General features: G+C 39.9%; 1 protein-coding gene across 1 annotated transcript in view; it reads left to right on the top strand.

Annotated features, from left to right (window-relative positions):
* The first annotated feature begins 2141 nt into the window (after positions 1–2141).
* Positions 2142–20924, top strand: part of LOC118367357 (nucleolar GTP-binding protein 2) — a 34138-nt gene continuing 15355 nt past the window's right edge. Inside the window, exons 1-7 of the mRNA XM_035750739.1 lie at positions 2142–2312; positions 2725–2815; positions 3058–3152; positions 3476–3615; positions 13767–13951; positions 14239–14305; positions 14926–15084. Coding sequence (XP_035606632.1) covers positions 2249–2312; positions 2725–2815; positions 3058–3152; positions 3476–3615; positions 13767–13951; positions 14239–14305; positions 14926–15084 — 801 coding nt within the window. The 5' untranslated portion in view covers positions 2142–2248. The remainder of the gene's footprint in view (positions 2313–2724; positions 2816–3057; positions 3153–3475; positions 3616–13766; positions 13952–14238; positions 14306–14925; positions 15085–20924) is intronic.

Below are 20924 nucleotides of genomic sequence, written 5' to 3'. Positions count from 1 at the left end.
AACAGTTCCATTAAATTAAAGCATGGCATTTCTCCTAGATTTGATTTGAAAAGAGGAATTAGGCAAGGTTGCCCAATGTCGCCTTACCTCTTCCTGCTTGCAACCCAACTTCTTACAAGTTTTGTTAAATCCAGCGATATAAAAGGGATCTCTATTGCTGACAGAGATATTATCATAAGTCAGCTTGCAGATGACACCACCCACTTTTTGAAAGATGCTGACCAGATTCCTAGAGCAGCCGATAAATATTTTTTTCCAAAGCATCTGCTCTTTGCCTATACCTTAAGTGTGAATTGTTTGCTGCTAAAGTGTGATACCCTCTATATGCAATATTCCAGTCAAGGAAAAAGTAACATACCTTGGGATTACCATATCTAAGGATCAACAGGAAAGATGGTCATTAAATTTCATATTTTTGAAAAAAAACTACACGTTTTTTTGAACCATTGAACCATTTTTTGAACCATTGGTTGCAAAGTGATTTATCCTTGAAAGGGTGAGCATTGCTTTCTGAATCTGAAGGTATCTCCAGACTTGCATATGCAGCCCAGTCCCTCCATCTTGACAACAAAATAGGTAAAGTGGTCGGCCAGATGCTTTTCAACTTACACATTTAATACACATTAAATGAGGAAATCTGTCGTTATGAACACATATGAATATGGTGGTCTCAATTTTTGGGATTTTCCTACTTTGAATAATACTTTTAAGATAAATTGGGCTAAACATTTCTTATAGAATCCAACTTCAATTTGGAATTTCATCCCTCATTATACCTTCTCCTGTTTTGGTGGCTTCAATTTTATGTTACTTTGCAATTATTGTTTTTTAAAATGGTATTTAACCTTTATTTAACTAGGCAAGCCAGTAATGAACAACTTGTTATTTACAATGACGGGCTACCCTGGCCAAACCCGGACGACGCTGGGCCAATTGTGCGCCGCCCTATGGGACTCCCAATCACGGCCGGATGTGATGCAGCCTGGATAACATTGATAAGATTCCTACAAAATTATCTGCTTTTCATAGACAAGTATTCTTAGCGTGGTCGTTAATATATATATAATTTTTTTTTTCCTGCATAGGTATTTCATTTGGAAGGATATTTTGTATAGAAAAAAGTATTTATTTAATCATAATCATATCCTGCTGGTGAGTAAACTTTTTAATGCAGAAGGATTGTTACTCAATTATGAGGAATTTATATCTCATTACAATATCCCTGTTACAGCTAGAGAGTTTGCCATAGTCTTTGACGCTAATTCCATTTGGAACTCTCATGTTATTTAGAGGTGTAACCAGACCTCACCTTCTTGACCTACCCTCGCTTAATCCAGTTGACTCTTCAGTAGGAAAAATGTGTTTCTCCTTGTTCCCTCAGAACAGATCTATACGTGCTTTATTTCAAAGGGATATTGTATCCATTCCTTATGTCACAACTTACTGGAATACATCTGTCTAAAATATCCGTTGGGGAAAAGTCTGGTTATTACCACACAAATACCTGCTTGTTAACAAGGTCAAAGAGGTCTCTTTCAGAATGATCAATAAGTATTAACCTGAAAATCATTACCTGAAGAAACTCAAAAAAGACATTCACAATTTTACCTCATAAATCTAATTGTGCTAATGGCAAAATGTCATATTCATAAATGTAAATTCACTAATAAAAAAAACACTCTTCCGTGTTCTTCCGGAATTTGAACAGTACATTAAGACCATTCTACATTCTTCTAATAAGAAAGCTGTTAAAACAATCAATATGTGTGTATATTTTAAGGTCTTTGTATAATCTGTAATTTGTTTTACCCTCATAAATCTAATTTTGCTAATGGCAAAATTTCATATTCATAAATGTAAATTCACTAATAAAAAAATACTCTTCCGTGTTTTCTGTAAGGAATTTGAACAGTACATTAAGACCATTCTACATTCTTCTAATAAGAAAGCTGTTAAAACAATCAATGTGTGTGTATATTTTAAGGTCTTTGTATAATCTGTCATTTGTTTTACCCCTTAGCATATGGTATCATTGCCTGTTTGTATAGTTATATATATATATATATATATACACCAAAAAAACAACATTAAAAAAATAATAAAGAACACATGTATTGTCGCGCTCTGATGACGTCCTTCCGGAATATGCGGGACTGGTTTAGGACACGTGGTTCGGGTACATAGAAGAAGTTGAAGCTACAACTTCACATTTTGATTGTTTTCTACGTGTGTCAAATAACCTGTCAAGATGGTGAAGCCACGGTTCAAGGGGAAAAGCACGATAAACACATCGGCGGCCAGCAGTAATCCTGGTATGTTTACAGTCCATGCTCTATGTAACGTTACTGTTTGTTTACAGCTAATGTTAGCTAGCTAACGCGACAGACTTTCTCTCTGATAGATCTGTCCGTTTCTTCTAACAACACAGACACATTTGGTCCATATGTGACATTCGTGTTAGCTAGAAATGGAAACGTATACAATATGTTTGGCACTGACATAATTAGTTCAGTAACTAGCTAATTTAGCTACACATTCTGTTAAACCTTTTGCCAAAAACACAACGTAACTTGCATAACACAATTGAGAACTACACTTCTTATATGGATTTCCAATATTGTTCTGACACTGACAATTAATTAACCCAAAATACCACCACACACCTATAATCTCTAACACTGTGTGGCATATATCACCATAACCTTACGACTCTACCTTTTACAGACCGACCAAAGACTCCTGCAGGTTCAGGCAACAGCATGAGGGACCGGGCAACTGTTAGGCGTCTGAATATGTACAGACAAAAGCAGAGATGGTAAATGGTGGAGAGAAACCAACATGTGACACTTCCATATGAACGCTTTCCTTTAATGCTAGTGTAACTCTCAGGTCAGCAGTTGACACTTTACCCAGATCAACCACACCAGTTCCTGGTATTCTATATGTAGCTCCTCTTCATAAAAAATAAAAAAAAAGATTGTGTTGTAATCTATTTGACTGTAATATAATTTCCATGCACCTGCTTTTGTGGCCACTGACTATTTCCTCTGCCATTAGCAACAACAGAGGCCAGGTGATCAAGCGTTTGTCGTACCAGTCCACTGTGGCTGATGGGACACAGGCCAGAGTGGAGCCCAACATCAAATGGTTTGGTGAGTAGTGCTGTTAACTGCAATTGCCACACTGTCTCAAGTTAATCCACAAATTCTCTTGGCTCCGTTTTTATTATTGATTTGACAGGTGTAATGGCAATTTGTCTAACAATTGATTGGCTAGTTGAAGCAAGTTGAAACTGTATACAGAATGGTGGAGTTCTTGTCAATAATGTCTAGCAAACTCTTGATTTGTAAGGATACATCTGTTTTATGCCCTTTTTAAATATCTGTGTATGGAGAGATAAGATGGCAGCCTCAACTTTCTCACACACACACACACACACTGGTTAATTATTCCACTCTGGTCTCCACTGTCTCAGCAAACACTCGGGTCATCAAGCAGTCATCCCTACAGAAGTTTCAGGATGAGATGGGTGCGGTGAAGAAGGACCCATACCGCGTGGTAATGAAACAGAGCAGGCTGCCCATGTCCCTCCTGCACGACAGAGTCAAGGCACACGTGAGTACCATGCAGGGGCGCATTCATTTGATCACACTGGTGTTGTCACGATACCAGCATTTTGACATCGATACCAGGTTTAGTATCAGGACACTGAAACAATACATTTGCAAAAAATGTCACAGAATAACCACTGGCCTTTATTTATTTTTAACATTGAACAGTATGTTGATAGCTAGTTTATCTTTTTTATTTAACCCATATTTAGTACAACATCTAAAATAAATATATTCAATTTCTTTCAAAAACTAAAACGGCATATTAATTACCCCAAGAGTTATTTAGACTATTTTCACATTGTAGAAAAATAGTGGAGACATCAAAACTATGAAATAACACATGGAATCATGTAGTAACCAAAAAAGGGTTAAACAAATATAAATATATTTTATATTCTTCAAAGTAGCCACCCTTTGCCTTGATGACAGCTTTGCACACTCTTGGCATTCTCTCAATCAGCTTCATGAGAAATGCTTTTCCAACAGTCTTGAAGGAGTTGTCACATGCTGAGCACTGCTTTTCCGTCACTTTGTGGTCCAACTCATCCCAAACCATCTCAATTGGGATCAGGTTGGGTGATTGTGAAGGCCAGGTCATCTGAAGCAGCACTTCATCACTCCTTCTTGGTCAATTAGCCAGTGAACAGTTGATGTTACTTGAACTCAATAAGCATTTATTTGGTCTGCAATTTCTGAGGCTGGTAACTCTAATGACCTTAACCTCTGCAGCAGTCATGGCGGTCCTCATGAGAGCCAGTTTCATCATAGCGCCTGATGATTTTTGAGACTGCACTTGAAGACTCTTTCAAAGTTCTTGAAATTTTCTGGATTGACTTATCTTCATGTCTTAAAGTAATGATGGACTGTCGTTTCTCTTTGCTTATTTGAGCTGTTCTTGCCATAATATGGACTTGGTCTTTTACCAAATAGGGCCATCTTCTGTATACCCCCTTTAACTTGTCACAACCCAACTGATTGGTTCAAATGCATTAAGAAGGAAAGAAATTCCACAAATGAACTTTTAACAAGACACACCTGTTAATTGAAATGCATTTCAGGTGACTACCTCATGAAGCTATTTGAGAGAATGCCAAGAGTGTGCAAAGCTGTCATCAAGGCAAAGGGAGGCTACTTTGAAGAATCTGAAATATAAAATATATTTTGGTCACTAAATGATTCCGTATGTTATTTCATAGTTTTGATGTAGAAAATGGTAAAAATAAAGAAAAACACTTGAATGAGTAGGTGTGTCAACTTTTGACTGGTACTGTATGTTTGTCATTCTCACTCAAGTCATTCAAATTTAGTTGCTAGTAGAATAACATTACAATGCAAATGTTCTGTGTACAGTGGCAAGACAAAGTATGAACCTTTTGGAATTACCTGGGTTTCTGCATAAATTTGACATAGATGAAGATCAGATCAAATTTTAAGTCACAATAGACAAACTCATTGTGCTTAAACTAATAACACACTAATTGTATTTGTCTGGTCTATATTGAATACATAATTTAAACATTCATAGTGTAGGTTGGGAAAAATGTGAACCCCTGGGCTAATGACTTCTCCAAAAGCTAATAGGAGTCAATGAACCTGGAGTCGAATCAATGAGACGAGATTGGAGATTTTGGTTAGAGTTGCCCTGTCCCATTAAAAAAAACTCTCAAAATTTGAGTGTGCTATTCACGAGAAGTATTGCCTGATGTGAACCTCGGACAAAAGAACTCCGAAGACCTAAGATTAAGAATGGTTGCCTTCCATAAAGCTGGAAAGGGTTACAAAAGTATCTCTGAAAGAATGTCCACGGTAAGACAAATTGTCTGTAAATGGACAAATTTCAGCACTGTTGCTACTCTTCCTAGGAGTGGCCGTCCTGCAAAGATGATTGCAAGAGCACAGCGCAGAAGGCTCAATGAGGTTAGGAAGAATCCTAGAGTGTCAGCTAAAGACTTACAGAAATGCCAACATCTCTGTTGACGAGTCTACAGTACGTAAAACACTAAACAAGAATGGTTTTCATGGGAGGACACCATGGAAGAAGCCACTGCTGTCCAAAATAAACATTGCTGCACGTCTGAAGTTCGGAAAAGAGCACCTGGATGTTCCACAACGCTACTGGAACAATTCTGTGGACAGATGAAACTGAAGTTGTGTTGTTTGGACGGAACACACTTCACTATGTGGAGGACAAAAAGGCACAACACACCAACATCAAACCTCATCCCAACTGTAAAGTATGGTGGAGGGAGCATCATGGTTTGGGGCTGCTTTGATCCCTCAGATCCTGGACAGCTTGCTATTATCGACCAGAAAAAATAATTTCCAATTTTATTAAGACATTTTGCAGGACAATGTAAGGCTATCTGTCCTCCAATTGAAACTCAACAGAAGTTAGGTGAGGCAACAGGACAACAACCCAAAAGATCAACAATATGCCTTCTGGAGTGGCCCAGTCAGTTCTGACCTCAACCCAATTGAGATGCTGTGGCATGACCTCGAGTGGTTCACGCCAGACATCCTAAGAATATTGCTGAACTGAAACAGTTTTGTAAAACGGAATGGTTTAAAATTCCTCCTGACCGTTGTGCAGGTCTGTTCCGCAACTACGGAAAACGTTTGGTTGAGTTTATTTCTGCCAAAGAAGGGTCAACCTGTTATTAAATCCAAGGTCTCACATACTTTTTTCAACCAACACTGTGAATGTTTACACTGTGTGTTCAATAAAGACATGACAAATTATAATTGTTTGTGTTTTTAGCTTAACCAGACTGTTTGTCTATTGTTGTGACTTAGATGAAGATCAGATCACGTTTTATGAACAATTTATGCAGAAATACAGGTAATTCTAAAGGGTTCACATACTTTTTCTCCACACTAAAGAATTGTTGGTCGTTTTGGAATAAACCTTCCTTGCACTGCTTTGTAGCACCTTGTGCTTAGTTGTTTCTGTTGGCTGGCCCTCATCTGCTCTGTACGCAACGTATTCCCACAGTTCACTTCTGGAGACCCTTTCGTCAACAACATGGGGGCGTGGAGTTATGTTTTAGTTTGAAGAAGCCATGTTGTTGGTATTTTCTCTCTCCCGCTTGCTTCTCAAATGTGGCTTGCGCTGTGTATGCTGCATGCGCAAGTAGCCTGGCTATCTTACTACTGTCCCCCTTGAAAAGATTCAGACAAATTACTAGACAGACTAGCTCCTCTCAATCCGTATATGACTTGAGACACATTTGACACAAGTGCTGAAAGTAACAAATTCTAGTATCAAACCGTTCATGTTTTTAGTATCGAAAAGTACCAACGTTTCGGTAGACCGTGCTACATTAGCCCACTGTAGCAAAATGTTTTGCTACTGAAAACTAAAAGTGGTTCAGGACTTTTAGTCTTCTGTTTGGTGCCTAATGAATACGACCCCGGTCAAATTAGGACACCAAGTGACTCAATACTGGGGTGGAGTTGGCTACTTGATGGTGAGCAGACGGCACTCTACACACTGTGTGCTTTCATATTTGTGGTGGTGATGTTTTTGACAACAGGGAGTGTCAATTGTGTTCGATCTCACGCAATGTTATTCAATATTGTCCCATCTGGCAAAGCTGTAGTGGTCTGTCTGTCTTGTGTGATATGAACATTAATTTTTATTTTTTTAGATCACTATTAGCTTTTCCAGAAGCAGCAGCTATTCTTCCTGGGGTCCACAAACTCAAAACACTGATAGACAAGTCACACACATTTTAAATACAACATTATACAAACAATACATTAAAAAAAAGTGGCTCCTCACTGTCCCCGCTGTTCCATGAGTTGCTTTTTAATCTGTTTTTAGGTAGTTTTGCTTGAATAATTGGAGATGGGAGTTCCATGTGATCATGGCTCTGTATAAAACTGTGCGTTGCAGTGAATTCGTTTTTGAAGAAACCCTTGTTGGCATGTTTTGTGGGGTATGTATGGGTATCTGAGCTGAATGTTATTTGATTATATAGACTGGAGGTCGACCGATAAGTTGAACCGGCCAATTATTCATAACAATCGGTAATCTGCCTTTTTGGATGCCGATTTACATCGCAATCCACGAGGTGACTGCATGGCAGGCTGACCACCTGTTATGCAAGTGCAGCATCAAAATGACCTTGTGGCTGCAAGGAGCCAAGGTAAGTTGCTAGCTAGCATTCGGGCCGGCAGGGTAGCCTAGTGGTTAGAGCATTGGGCTAGTAACTGGAAGGTTGCAAGTTCAAACCCCCGTGCTGACAAAGGTACAAATCTGTCGTTCTGCCCCTGAACACAGTTCCTAGGCCGTCATTGAAAATAAGAATTTGTTCTTAACTGACTTGCCTAGTTAAATAAAGGTTAAAAAAAAAACGTATTTTATAAAAAACAATAAATCTTCACATAATCACTAGTTAACTACACATGGTTGATATTACTAGGTTAACTAGCATGTCCTGCATTGCATATAATCAATGTGTTGCCTGTTAATTTATCAACGAATCACAGCCTACTTCAACTTCGCCAAACGGATGACGATTTAATAAAAGCGCAATCGTGAAAAAAGCACATTCGTTGCACAAATGTACCCATTCATAATGTCTTTTTAAAATCAATACACAAGTAGTTTTGATTTTTTTTTACCTGCATATTTAGTTAAAGACATTCATGTTAGCAGGTAATATTACCTAGGGAAATTGTGTTGCTTCTCTTGCGTTTAGTGAAAGCAGAGTCAGGGTATATGCAGCAGTTTGGGCCACCTGGCTCATTGTGAACTGTGGGAAGACCATTTCTTCCCAACAAGGACCAGAATTAATTTGCCAGATTTTTACATATTTATGACATAACATTGCACAACCTTCAATGTAACAGCAATATTTAGACGTAGTGTTGCCACCCCTTTGATAAAATACGTATTTCACTGAAAGAATAAATGTTTTGTTTTCAAAATGATCGTTTCTGGATATGACCATATTAATTACCATGGATTGTATTTCTGTGCGTTTATTATCAATAAATCTATGATTTGATAGAGCAGTCTGACTGAGCGGTGGTAGGCGGCAGCAGCAGGCTTAATTCAAACAGCACTTTACTGCGTTGGCCAGCAGCTCTTAGCAATGCTTCATTCACAGAGCTCATTATGACTTCAAGCGGGTGATGGCAATAAGAAAGTGCCTATAAGAACATCCAATAGTCAATGGTATATGAAATACAAATGGTATAGAGATAAATAGTCAACGTGTCATAATTCCTATAACTACAACCTAAAACGTATTAACTGGGAATATTGACGACTTGTGTTAAAAGCTTTCATATGTTCTCATGTTCTGAGCAAGGAACTTCAACGTTAGCTTTTTTACATGGCAGATATTGCACTTTTACTTTCTTCTCCAACACTGTTTTTGCATTATTTAAACCAAATTGAACATGTTTCATTATTTATTTGAGATTAAATTGAATTTATTGATGTATTATATTAAGTTAAAAATGTTGTAATTGTCATTATTACAAATACATGCAGTTGAAGTCGGAAGTTTACATACATCTTAGCCAAATACATTTTAAACTCAGTTTTTCCACAATTCCTGACATTTATATCCTAGTAAAAATTCCCTGTCTTAGGTCAGTTAGAATCACCACTTTATTTTAAGAATGTGAAATGTCAGAATAATAGTAGAGAGAGTGATTTATTTCAGCTTTAATTTCTTTCATCACATTCCCAGTGGGTCAGAAGTTTTACATACACTCAATTAGTATTTGGTAGCATTGCCTTTACATTGTTTGTTTAACCTGGGTCAAATGTGTTGGGTAGCCTTCCATAAGCTTCCCACAAATAGGTTGGGTGAATTGTGGCCCATTCCTCCTGACAGAGCTGGTGTAACTGAGTCAGGTTTGTAGGCCTCTTTGCTCACACACACTTTTTAATTCTTCCATAGGATTGAGGTGAGGGCTTTGTGATGGCCACTCCAATACCTTGACTTTGTCTTCAAGCCATTTTGCCCACAACTTTGAAAGTATGCTTGGGATCAAGCAAGTTTGTTAACATGCAATTTGTGGAGTGGTTGAAGAATGAGTTTTAATGACTCTAACTGAAGTGTATGTAAATTCCGACTTCAACTGTATATATAAATAAACATTAATCGTCCAATTTTAATCGGTATCAGCTTTTTTTGGTCCTTGAATAATCGCCATTAAAATATCAGAATAAGTCGACCTCTAATTTTCGTCAGTAATATTTCTTATAAAAAGTAGATCAGAAGCAGTTAATCGCTCATCAACCCTCAACCAAGAAAGACTGGCATGCATGTTGTTGATTTTAGTTCTGTATGTACAGTTAAGGGCAAGGCGTGCTGCTCTGTTTTGAACCAGCTGCAGCTTTGCTAGGTCTTTCTCTCCTGCACTTGACCCTATTACCGGACAGTAATCAAGATGGGAGCAGAGCCTGAACAACTAGTACAGTTGATTTGTGTCAAACGCAGAAAATCTTTTTATAACAGACATAACCCTCCCCATCTTCACCACGACTTTGTCAATATCACTTGACCATCCAATGTAATACCTAGGAGTTTTGCTTCCTCAACTTGCTCTATGGTCACACCTTTATGTACAACTCCAGTTTAGGTCTTCGGGAATGTTTTGAACCAAATACAATGTCTTTACTATATTAAAACGAAAAGCAAGTTTATTATGAATAACCTGTTCTGATGCTGACTACTCCTTATTTAGAATTTCAGTGAGCCCCTCTGGCTTTGGTTGCTGAAATGTAGCATGTGGACTCATCTACATACAGTCATTATAGCTTTGTGGCAAATCACTTGTAAAAGAAAAATAGATGCATAATGACCAAAAGTATGTGGACACCTGCTCGTCGAACAGCTCATTCCAAAATCATGGGCATTAATATGGTCTCCGCTTTGCTGCTATAACATTTTCCACTCTTCTGGGAAGGCTTTCCACTTAGATGTTGGAACATTGCTGCAAGGACTTTCAGCTTTGAGCATTTAGTGAGATTGGGCGCTAATGTTGGCTGATTAGGCCTGGCTCGCAGTCGGTGTTCCATTTCATTCCAAAGGTGTTCGATGGTGTTGAGGTCAGGACTCAGTACAGGCCAGTCAAGTTTTTCCACGCTGATCTCGACAAACCAGTTCTGTAAAGACCTGGCTTTGCGCACCGGGGCAATGTCATGCTGAAGCAGGAAAGGGCCTTCTCCAAACTGTTGCCACAAAGTTCGAAGCCCAGAATCGTCTAGAATGTCATTTTATGCTGTAGCATTAAGATTTCCCTATGACTGTGCCGCATTGAAAGTCATTGAGCTCTTCAGTAGGGCCGTGTGTTTGTCTATGGAGATTGCATAGCGGCGTGCTCTTATTTTATACACCTGTCAGCAATGGTGAGGCTGAAATAGCCAAATCCACTAATTTCAAGGGGTGTCCACATACTTTTGTATATATACTGTATCTGACGTTAGAACACTCTAGGTTCTGTTGGATAAACAACTCTGCAACCATGTGATGTAAAGCCATAGCAAGTGAGTTTTTTTAAAATAACAATTTATGATCAATAAAATTAAAGGCTTCACTGAAATCTAACAATGCAACTCTAACTATCATCTTGTTCTTTTATTTGAACTAGTCATCTGAGTCGGTGCAGTGCAAGTTGAGTGCCCTTTATTTATGCTGGAAGTCAGTTAACTTATTGTAAAATCATTACACTGTTTTCCTCAGGCAGCCTATTTCTTAGAGCCTGGTTACCAGACTGAGCGTTCATTCCGGTTTAACCAGGCTGTATTTGTGAGGTGAAAAATGCACGGGTTGACAGGTCAGGTGGGATCTTCCTCTCCAACTGGCCTATTCCGCTCGTTTTGCTCCGCTTCACAATGATCCAACCTGCCTGTATCGAGTTGTGCTTTGCAAGAGAGAGTTCGATGTAGTTGGCCAACTTTGTGCCCCCGGGTGATTTTGCTACACAATGTTCCTGTAGATTGCTCTAAAACCATTATTTTCTCAACCGTAATAGCCTATGCATTATGTTGATTCCTGCTATGAAAGTATCTGCCTGTCCCTGTTTCGCGGCCGGCTGCTGTGTGAGATATGCGTATGGTGGAGGGAGAGATGCATTCTGAGAAGCACAACCATATGACCATTGACAAAAGTGCTACTGCAGGCAAATTAGTTTTTTTTAAAAAGCTATTACTCTTTCAGTTACATCAAGTAGGCTACGCCTGGCGCTGGAAAGTTTTGTAGGATTAATAAATGATCCTACATGGCTATATATAAACACAAAAATAATTTGAGTTATCAATCTAGCAAAATGTTTTGCACTTCCTCAGGATGTGAATAATATAGCTTATAGGCCAATATGAACAAAGATGTCATCAAATTCTCTGAAGAGCCAAAAATAAATCTGATAATTCTGGATCTTATTTTGACAGGTTTCATATCAAAATATTAGTCATGCATTCCCTGTATATGCTGCATGAAATAATAGCTTTTTTAATCATCGACTGCCACTAATGTGCAGTGAATGTTCTTGTATTTGTTATTGAGCAACATGGTCAAATGTATCACAATATGACTTATTGTCCATTTTCGCCTTGCTATAATAAAAAAAACGCCCCAAAAGACTACAAACAATACTTCTGTCCAGTTCTTCATGTTCTCTCTGAACATTGTTGTTGAGTGAGTTTTTCTGTGTTCTTTTCCCTCTAAATAGCTCCATATGCGTGCGAGACCTTTCAAGACGCTCAAAGCTGTTGGAAATAAATGGCCTTTTCCTTTTTTTTACTCTCCCTCCTTTCCCCACTCCTCCTTGCCATTTCATGTCTTACGCCATTTAGGGAATTGAGCCCCATGCCAAAGGAATGTGAGCAAGTCCAGATACATTGCATAAATAATTTTTAATTTGATGTCAATTCTGGTTCTCTGTCTTCTGATCTGTTCCTGATCTTCACCGTTTTGTTGGCTGAGTATTCTCGCCAAGGTCTTTTTCAGGTCTCTTATTCTATTTTATGGTGATGTTTTCACCATAGTTTCTATCTTCAGTCGGTAGCACGTATTTGTTTGAGTTTTTTGCTTCCTCCCCAAGGATTTTTTTTGTTGTCATTTACTGTTAGATTTTAATTTAAAAAGCCAGGCTTAGCATTAGAATACTTCAAAACAAGACCAGAAGGGGTGGAAGAATGAAACTGGAGGTGATGGACGCGTCGTTTTAGAAAGAACAACCTCCAAAACATCCTGGCGGATGGTCAAGGTGAAGCTGAAATCTTAAACATCATTGCTTTTGACGAGATCCATAAACTGTTTGTTTGTTTTCTCTCTCCGTGTTGCAATAGGACTAAGGCTACCTTTTACGGCTGTTTCGGAGGATAATTTAACTCCTAATCAGATCTGGCTCAGACAATGCAGTTTATTGACAGTTTCACTGCATACTTGAGGTGCTGTGTTTGTTCTCCGCCGTTGTTTATTGGTGGAACCCCTGGAACATGGCCACCAGCTCCGTCGCATAAAGCTTTGCAGTTCGCTCCAACTAATTACAACCTAACCTATACCTCACACGGAATTCTACATCACTGTGCTTTCTCTCCACTACTGTTCCACCCAAGAGTTGTGTTCCAACCGTAACCCCCTCCAAGCCGTTGGGTTTTTATTCTGCTTGTTTCTTCACACGAGAGAGAGAGCAACTGTTGCTTTACCGGATGCATTTATTTTGCATTGCATGCGGCATTACAAAGCCACACTCTGTGATACAACGCAGGCGGCCGTAAATCTGTTGGGCGAGCACAGAACTGCTCTTCTCCAGCCCCCCTGGGTTGTGGTTTGTCTGTAAGGCAGCTGAACAACTTGCAGACATTTTGAGTATGCTTATGGTTATAGAGCTCAGACACCCATTTGAGGACCATAATAAGAGAGTACAGCACAGACATAATCGCATCTATCGTCCCACATTTCCACATCCATCTTTCACATCTATCGTCAAGTCTTCCCCCTGTCTGTCTTCCTAATGTGTCCCTCCTGCTGCTTCTCTCAGGAAGCAGCTGTGATAGAATGGCCTCTCAAATAGATTGCAAAAGCCCCTGTTTCTCCTCCTGTTATCTAACCAGTGCAGTCTGTCAAACAATTTTGTCTAAATTATCTCTCCCCGTCTCCTCCCCTTGGCCACCATCTTCTGCAGAACTCTAAGGTACACATCCTGGACACCGAGGGCTTTGAGAACACGTTCGGGCCCAAGGCGCAGCGTAAACGCCCCAACCTGATGGTGGGAGACATGAAGGACCTGGCAGAACAGGCTGAGGTCTCGGTACAGACCTACAGCACTGAGAAGGACCGTGACTTGGTCACGGAGGACGATGGGGTCAGGTGAGTGCAGTTTGTGCGTGTTAATTCTGTCACTGGCTACTGTCACTGATGTCACTTTGACTGACAGTGACAATGCCTTCCAAACGTACTGGGCTTTTTCAGGTATACCAATAACTACTATCCGTTTTCTATTTACTACTACCCCAATTCCATGATTGATACTCCATTTTCTTTGTTTTGATAATATAGCCTAGCTTTAGACTGTATGTTGGACCACATGAGCAGTTCCAGTCTGTGGTTATTGTTTGGGTGTGGCACCTGTTGCACTCTATGTTATCTACACACAGAGAGGAGGCTCGTGAGGAGATCTTCAAGAAGGGCCAGTCGAAGAGGATTTGGGGAGAACTCTACAAGGTACAGCATCCTTCTATCTGATCTAGGAATGTTTATTTTAGTTCACCTTGATATTTCCTAATAGAAACTGGGTACGGTGCAGGTATCAGGGATGCAAACTTGCCGCTATGTTTCTCATATAGAAATGAATTACAGAATGCATCCCTACGCTTCCTACAAATAGAATATCAAAGGTCAGAACGTGATGTCCGATATGTCATAGCAGAATGCGTCATCCAAAAATATCACTTGTGACGGCTGTGAGCAGCTCTCCGCATCCCTAACAAGCCATTAGTCTACACAGCTGCTTTTCTCTCTCCATTCTTTCTGTGCACCTCTACCAGTTTTAAAATGTTATTTAGTCGTGATGGCGAGCTGGGGTGTGCAGGCAGTGATGGGGTTGGATACGTGAGCAAGCAGGCCAGTCTGACTAGGCTTTGCAGTCATGCAGCCTCAGTCACTGCCATAGAGGAAAAATGGACCACAGTGACAGTCATGCTTGCGCTTTTACTTCACTGAAAAATGTTTCTGAAATATAGTGATTCGAGATGAGTTTAGCTCAGCTACGAACTCTCTCACTCCTGGTTATGCCCAAACCCTGACTCTGCCTTCCTCTCTCAATATCACTCCTTAACCCACAGGTGATAGACTCGTCAGACGTCATCATACAGGTGCTGGATGCCCGCGACCCCATGGGTACGCGCTCGCAGAGCATCGAGACCTACATGAGGAAGGAGAAGCCGTGGAAGCATCTGATCTTCGTGCTCAACAAGTGTGACCTTATCCCTACCTGGGTCACGGTAAGAGATCCCTTTACTCTATCCTGAGACAAATGCACGTGTAGGGGGGTAATAATTATCGTGTATCCGTATTACACTGACAAAAATAACAATGCAACATGTAAAGTGTTGGTCCCATGTTTCATGAGCTGAAATAACCTGCTATTCAAAGCGCGCTGAACAAATTAAGGGAATCGTTCACGAACATTGGCACATTCTAAAAAACGATGATAGTCTTGGTAATGTGTTTTCGGACCTTCCCTTGGTCGTATTCTCGCGTGGCAGAAACCAATTGTTACACTCTGATTTACCACCCCAAGATATTCCTGAACAACGTCCATTTGCGCCCCTACTGGATGGAAATTACAAGTGTAATGGCTGTGCTCAATGCAATGGCACTTATAAATGTAGATCCTTCAAACACCCACAAACAGGGAAATCGATCCCAATCAAAGGTGTTATTACGTGCTCCACTATAAGGCAGTTATTTATCTTATAACTTGTCCTTGTGGTAAAAATTGTGGGTTAAACAAAGTGTGAATTAAAAGTACGTATCTCAGAGCATCGTAGCACCATTTAGGTGCAAAAACTTGACTTACCCAGTTGCGGCCCACTTTTTGGAGGCAGGCCACTCGATATCGTCTCTGCGTTATATTGTCATTGAACATGTCACCCTCCCTAGGAGAGGGGGTGACCTTGATAATTTATTGTTAAAACGAGAGGCTGCCTGGATCTTTAACTTAAAGACCCTTGCTCCCTTCGGTCTCAACGTAGACTTTGATCTGAAGCCGTGATTGTGACTTTGCCATTGTAATTGTTTGTAAGCTTGTGTAGTCTAAAATTAATCTATGATTGTATGCTCTCCATTTGTTGTTTGTATGCTGTTCTTTGTATGCCATTTTAATATTTGAGAATTAACCAATGATATTAGGCCACTCTTGGCCACTCTTGGCCATGATTACAGACACCTGTGTCTGTGACACCTGTGACACCTGTGACACTATATAAACAAGTCATCCCGCAGTGTTTATGATTATACCCTGATGAAGACAGCTTGGCTGTCGAAACAGTAGATATGACATTTTTGCATCTGAGCTCCTAGAGTGTGGGGCTCTCCTTTAGTTTCAAGTTCTACTCCGCTAGCCAGCACCTCGCCTAAATACGTGTGCGTTTCTTTTTCTTCTAGAAAAACCTAACTAGCAGAAATTGTAAACGAGTTAGAAATTAAACACACCGTGCTATAGGTTACAATCTACTACTTAGCAGAAAAATCATGTATGTCATAAAATATATTCACCCCACCCAGTATTGTAATCAAAACTTACCAGAAAGCATATCGTCCTTGGCTCAGACAGTGTAGTAGTGTGGGCTCAATAGCATCTCATTAGTGTGCAAGATCTTGAGAATCAGCTCTATATGTGATGGAAGAGTGCACTGCACTTATGATGGAAGAATTCACTGTGCATGCAGAGGGTTGTAATTCCATTGAATTGGGGATAGTTTAACCAAAATATATCACAAGACCTATAATTGCCTTGTGTATCCCACAAAAAAATGTTCACTGTTATAAGCTAACTTTTTTGTTGTTGATGAATTTAAGCAAAATTCCCCAGCTTAACTTCCTATGGAAAAATTCCAGAAATTTCCCGGAAAGTTTTTGACCCTTTGCAACCCTACGAACAACGAACACAATTGCATTTTATTGATGGTAATTTGAATGCGCAGAGATACCGTGGCAAGATATTGAGGTCCATTGTCGTGAAATTCATCCGCCGCCATCAAATCGTGTTTCAGCATGATAATGGACGGCCTCATGTCGCAAAGATCTGTACACAATTCTTGGAAGCTGAAAATGTTCCAGTTCTTCCATGGCCTGCATACTCACTAGACATGTCACCCATTGAGTATGTTTGGGATGCTCTGGATTGACATTTACGACAGCGTCTTCCAATTCCCACCAATATCCAACAACTTCTCACAGCCATTGAAGAGGAGTGGGACAACATTCCACAGGCCACAATCAATAGCCTGATCAACTCTATGATAAGGAGATGTCGCGCTGCATGAGGCAAATGGTGGTCACACCAGATACTGGCTTGTTTTCTGATCCACACCCCTACCTTTTGTTAAGGTATATGTGACCAACAGATGCATATCTGTATTCCCGAGTCATGGGAAATCAATAGACTAGGGCCTAATGAATTTATTTCAATTGGCTGATTTCCTTTTAGGAACTGTAACTTAGTAAAGTCTGAAATTGTTTCGTTTATATTTTTGTTCAGTGTACCTCCCGTGCATCTCATAGTAAGATGACGCAATTGGCCTATTCAAATATGTATCTTACTCCAAAACATAAATGGCTATATGCAAGAGACTACAGTTGAGTTACAGTAAAAGGCAATCAAGAAATGTCTGAGAATGGAATTCTAAATAGAAGTGTATTTAATTACTTTGTAAAATGAGGCATAAAGTTTAAGTTACAAGCATTAGTCCAAGTATATAGATCTTAACTTTGAAGACAAAGCATGAACAAAGATGCCCATTAGGCCAGAGACATAGAAGCCTAGGAAATGAGAATTGATCATACAACCTTCCTCCATGGACTGGATACAGGATAAAAGACCTTGATTCCATTGATTCCTTCTGTGGTGTAACCTTTTCAACCTAAAAACAACTACCATTGACCAATCAAACGATACCAGGTTTATAGTAACCCATGTCTTTGCCATCTCCCTCTAAGGGCCGTGGCTTCAAGGCAAACTGCTCCAGCTCCTTAAAGTTAGATGGATTCTGCTGGTGTACAGCAAATCTTTAAGTCATACCACAAATGCTCAATTGGATTGAGGTCTGAGCTTTGACTAGGCCATTCCAAGACATTTAAATGTTTCCCCTTAAACCACTTGAGTGTTGCTTTAGCAGTATGCTTAGGGTCATTGTCCTGCTGGAAAGTGAACCTCCGTCGCAGTCGCAAATCTCTGGAAGACTGAAACAGGTTTCCCCTCAAGAATTATCCTTGTATTTAGTGTCATCCATCATTCCTTCAATTCTGACCAGTTTCCCAGTCCCTGCTGATGCAACAACATCCCCACAGCATGATCCTGCCACCGCCATGCTTCACCCTGGGAATATTCTCGGGGTGATGAGAGGTGTTGGGTTTGCGCCAGACAGTGTTTTTCTTGATGGCCAAAAAGCTCAATTTTAGTCTCATCTGACCAGAGTACCTTCTTTCATATGTTTGGGGAGTCTCCTGCATGCCTTTTGGCAAACACCAAACGTGTTTGATTATTTTTTTTTCTTTAAGCAATGGCTTTTTCTGGCCACTCTTCCTTAAAGCCCAGCTCTGTCGTGTGTACTACTTAAACTGGTCCTATGGACAGATACTTCAATCTCCTCTGTGGAGCTTTGCAGCTCCTTCAGGGTTGTCTTTTGTCTCTTTGTTGCCCCTCTGATTAATGCCCTCCTTGCCTGGTCTGTGAGTTTTGGTGGGCGGCCCTCTCTTGGCAGGTATGTTGTCGTGCCATATTCTTTCAATTGTTTTAATAATTCATTTAATGGTGCTCCGTGGGATGTTCAACGTTTTGGATATTTTTTTATAACTCAACCCTGATCTGTACTTCTCCACAACTTTGTCCCTGACCTGTTTGGAGAGCTCCTTGGTCTTCATGGTGCCGCTTGTTAGTGGTGTTGCAGACTCTGGGGCCTTTCAGAACAGGTGTGTGTATATATACTGAGATCACTTAGATTGCACACAGGTGGGCTTTATTTAACTAATTATGTGACTCCTGAGGGTAATTGGTTACACCAGATCTTATTTAGGAGCTTCATTAGCAAAGGGGGTGAATGCATATGTACCACTTTTCATATTTTTTATTTATTTTTTAACCGGTAATAATACTTGTTGCTTCACCAGTTTGGACTATTTTGTGTATGTCCATTACATGAAATCCAAAAAAGCCAAGGGGGTTGAATACTTTTGCAAGGCACTGTATGTTTTAGGCTAGTCTAATCAGCAATAATGGCACACAAGCAAAAAGCGGTGTCAGAAATCTTTAAAGGGGTGGCAGGTAGCCTAGTGGTTAGAGCGTTGGACGAGTAACCGAAGGCTTGCAAGATCGAATCCCCGAGCAGACAAGGTAAAAATCTGTTGTTCTGCCCCGAACAAGGCAGTTAACCCACTGTTCCTAGGCCGTCATTGAAAATAAGAATTTGTTCCTAACTGACTTGCCTAGTTAAATAAAAAATAAAATCAAGTATTTCACATTGTTCAGTGATAACAGTAGTTTGTCTGATAATAATACATTAAGAAATGTATTTTCTGTTTTGGTAAAATAGTGCTATTCTATAATTTATGTATTCAAATAGCTAAATGCTTCTTAAAAACTGAACATAGAAAAACATTTCAGATTCATTAAGTTCTATCTGCAGTTGCAGATGGTAAATAATCTTCTAATGTCGCAGAATTTTGATACTCTGTACTTTAGGCACCTTGTTATGGTGAGGACCTTTTTAATGGGTTTAAAAAAAATCTTATTCACTACAAAACGGTTCTGATATCTAGTATGTGAAATCTGATGCTCAATATCTCAGAACTATGCTTTGTGCAGAAATAACTTTTTTATAGTCCTACAGACACATGATTTTGTGACCATCTATTGAGGCTACCAGACAGCCCTTTTCATTATTTTGATTATGTAATAATTAATTTAGCAACAAATTCCTAATGCAAGGTTCGTAACTCTTATCAATTCCAAGCAATTCTGACATAACGTAAGACCAGCTATGCTAGTAATTGTTGCTTGATGCTCCGCCCCCACCCGACCTGTGTTGATTGACAGCTTGCTGGTCCAATCAGAGGACAGAGTGTGTGTTTCACTAGCCAATCAGTTTTATTTCAAGTGCGATGCTGCATGGTGAGTAGTGACAACCTGCCCAGATCATTTCCAAGTCTAAGTTGAGTCCAGAGTCTTAGGGCTCCCAAGTCTCAAGTTTTAGTTTCTATCAAGTCGCGTCTCAAGTCATCATTGTGATTTGGGTCCGTCTCGAGTCCAAGTCATGTGACTCGAGTCCACACCTCTGGCCAAGCCGACACATGTACCCCGTTCACGCTATATTGTCGACCCAAACTGTACTGAGCAGTCTGTTTCTTTTCACATTGTCTTTTTCAACACGGTTGCAGCAACTATGGCGGATGGAAAATAAACCAGCTCAGTTTGGTTTGGCTCAGTAGTGTTTGATCAAAAGACTAATATATGATCAAGACTGGCAATGCCTTCCATGTCAATTGTTTTCTGGAGTGAGTTGATGTTCTCAGGAGTTTTATGGAAGTAGTTATCCACAACTTTTCTTTTTTTCCCAATCCCGTAACATGCTTGCTCTACCTTGACGTAGCATAGCTTGTGACCTCAAATAACGTGTGTGTGTGGATTCGGCGGTCACCAAGAGCGTCTGCTAAATGACTTAAATGTAATGTAAATGAAATGATGGTGTCCGCGCCAACTGTTTTCATGATGTGCTGCAGGAATTTGCTGTCGTGCCAGTGGAATACACTAGAGATGCACTGTTCAGCACACATTATGAAGGAATGTCAGCCTTACATTGAAATGACACATGGTTTGTGCCTTGTGCTAAATGGGTTATTCTCCAGTGCTAATCTTGTGTAACCGCACCTCATTCCACGCTCAAAAGTATATTATTTACTCCATCCGCATCGGAGAAGATGCTGCCCGACCCCTAGAGTAAATTATACATTTCTAGACATAAATTGTTCAATGGCCAACTGAATTGTGCATACTTGCAGGATATTTGATGTTTGATATTCGCCTGCTTTGTAGACTACTGTCGACTTTACTTTCCTTTCATAC

The sequence above is a fragment of the Oncorhynchus keta genome, chromosome 34, assembly GCF_023373465.1.
Source record: "Oncorhynchus keta strain PuntledgeMale-10-30-2019 chromosome 34, Oket_V2, whole genome shotgun sequence".
Lineage (NCBI taxonomy): Eukaryota > Metazoa > Chordata > Actinopteri > Salmoniformes > Salmonidae > Oncorhynchus > Oncorhynchus keta.
The sequence above is the reverse complement of the archived record's forward strand: the minus strand, read 5'-3'. Positions and strand labels throughout refer to the sequence as shown.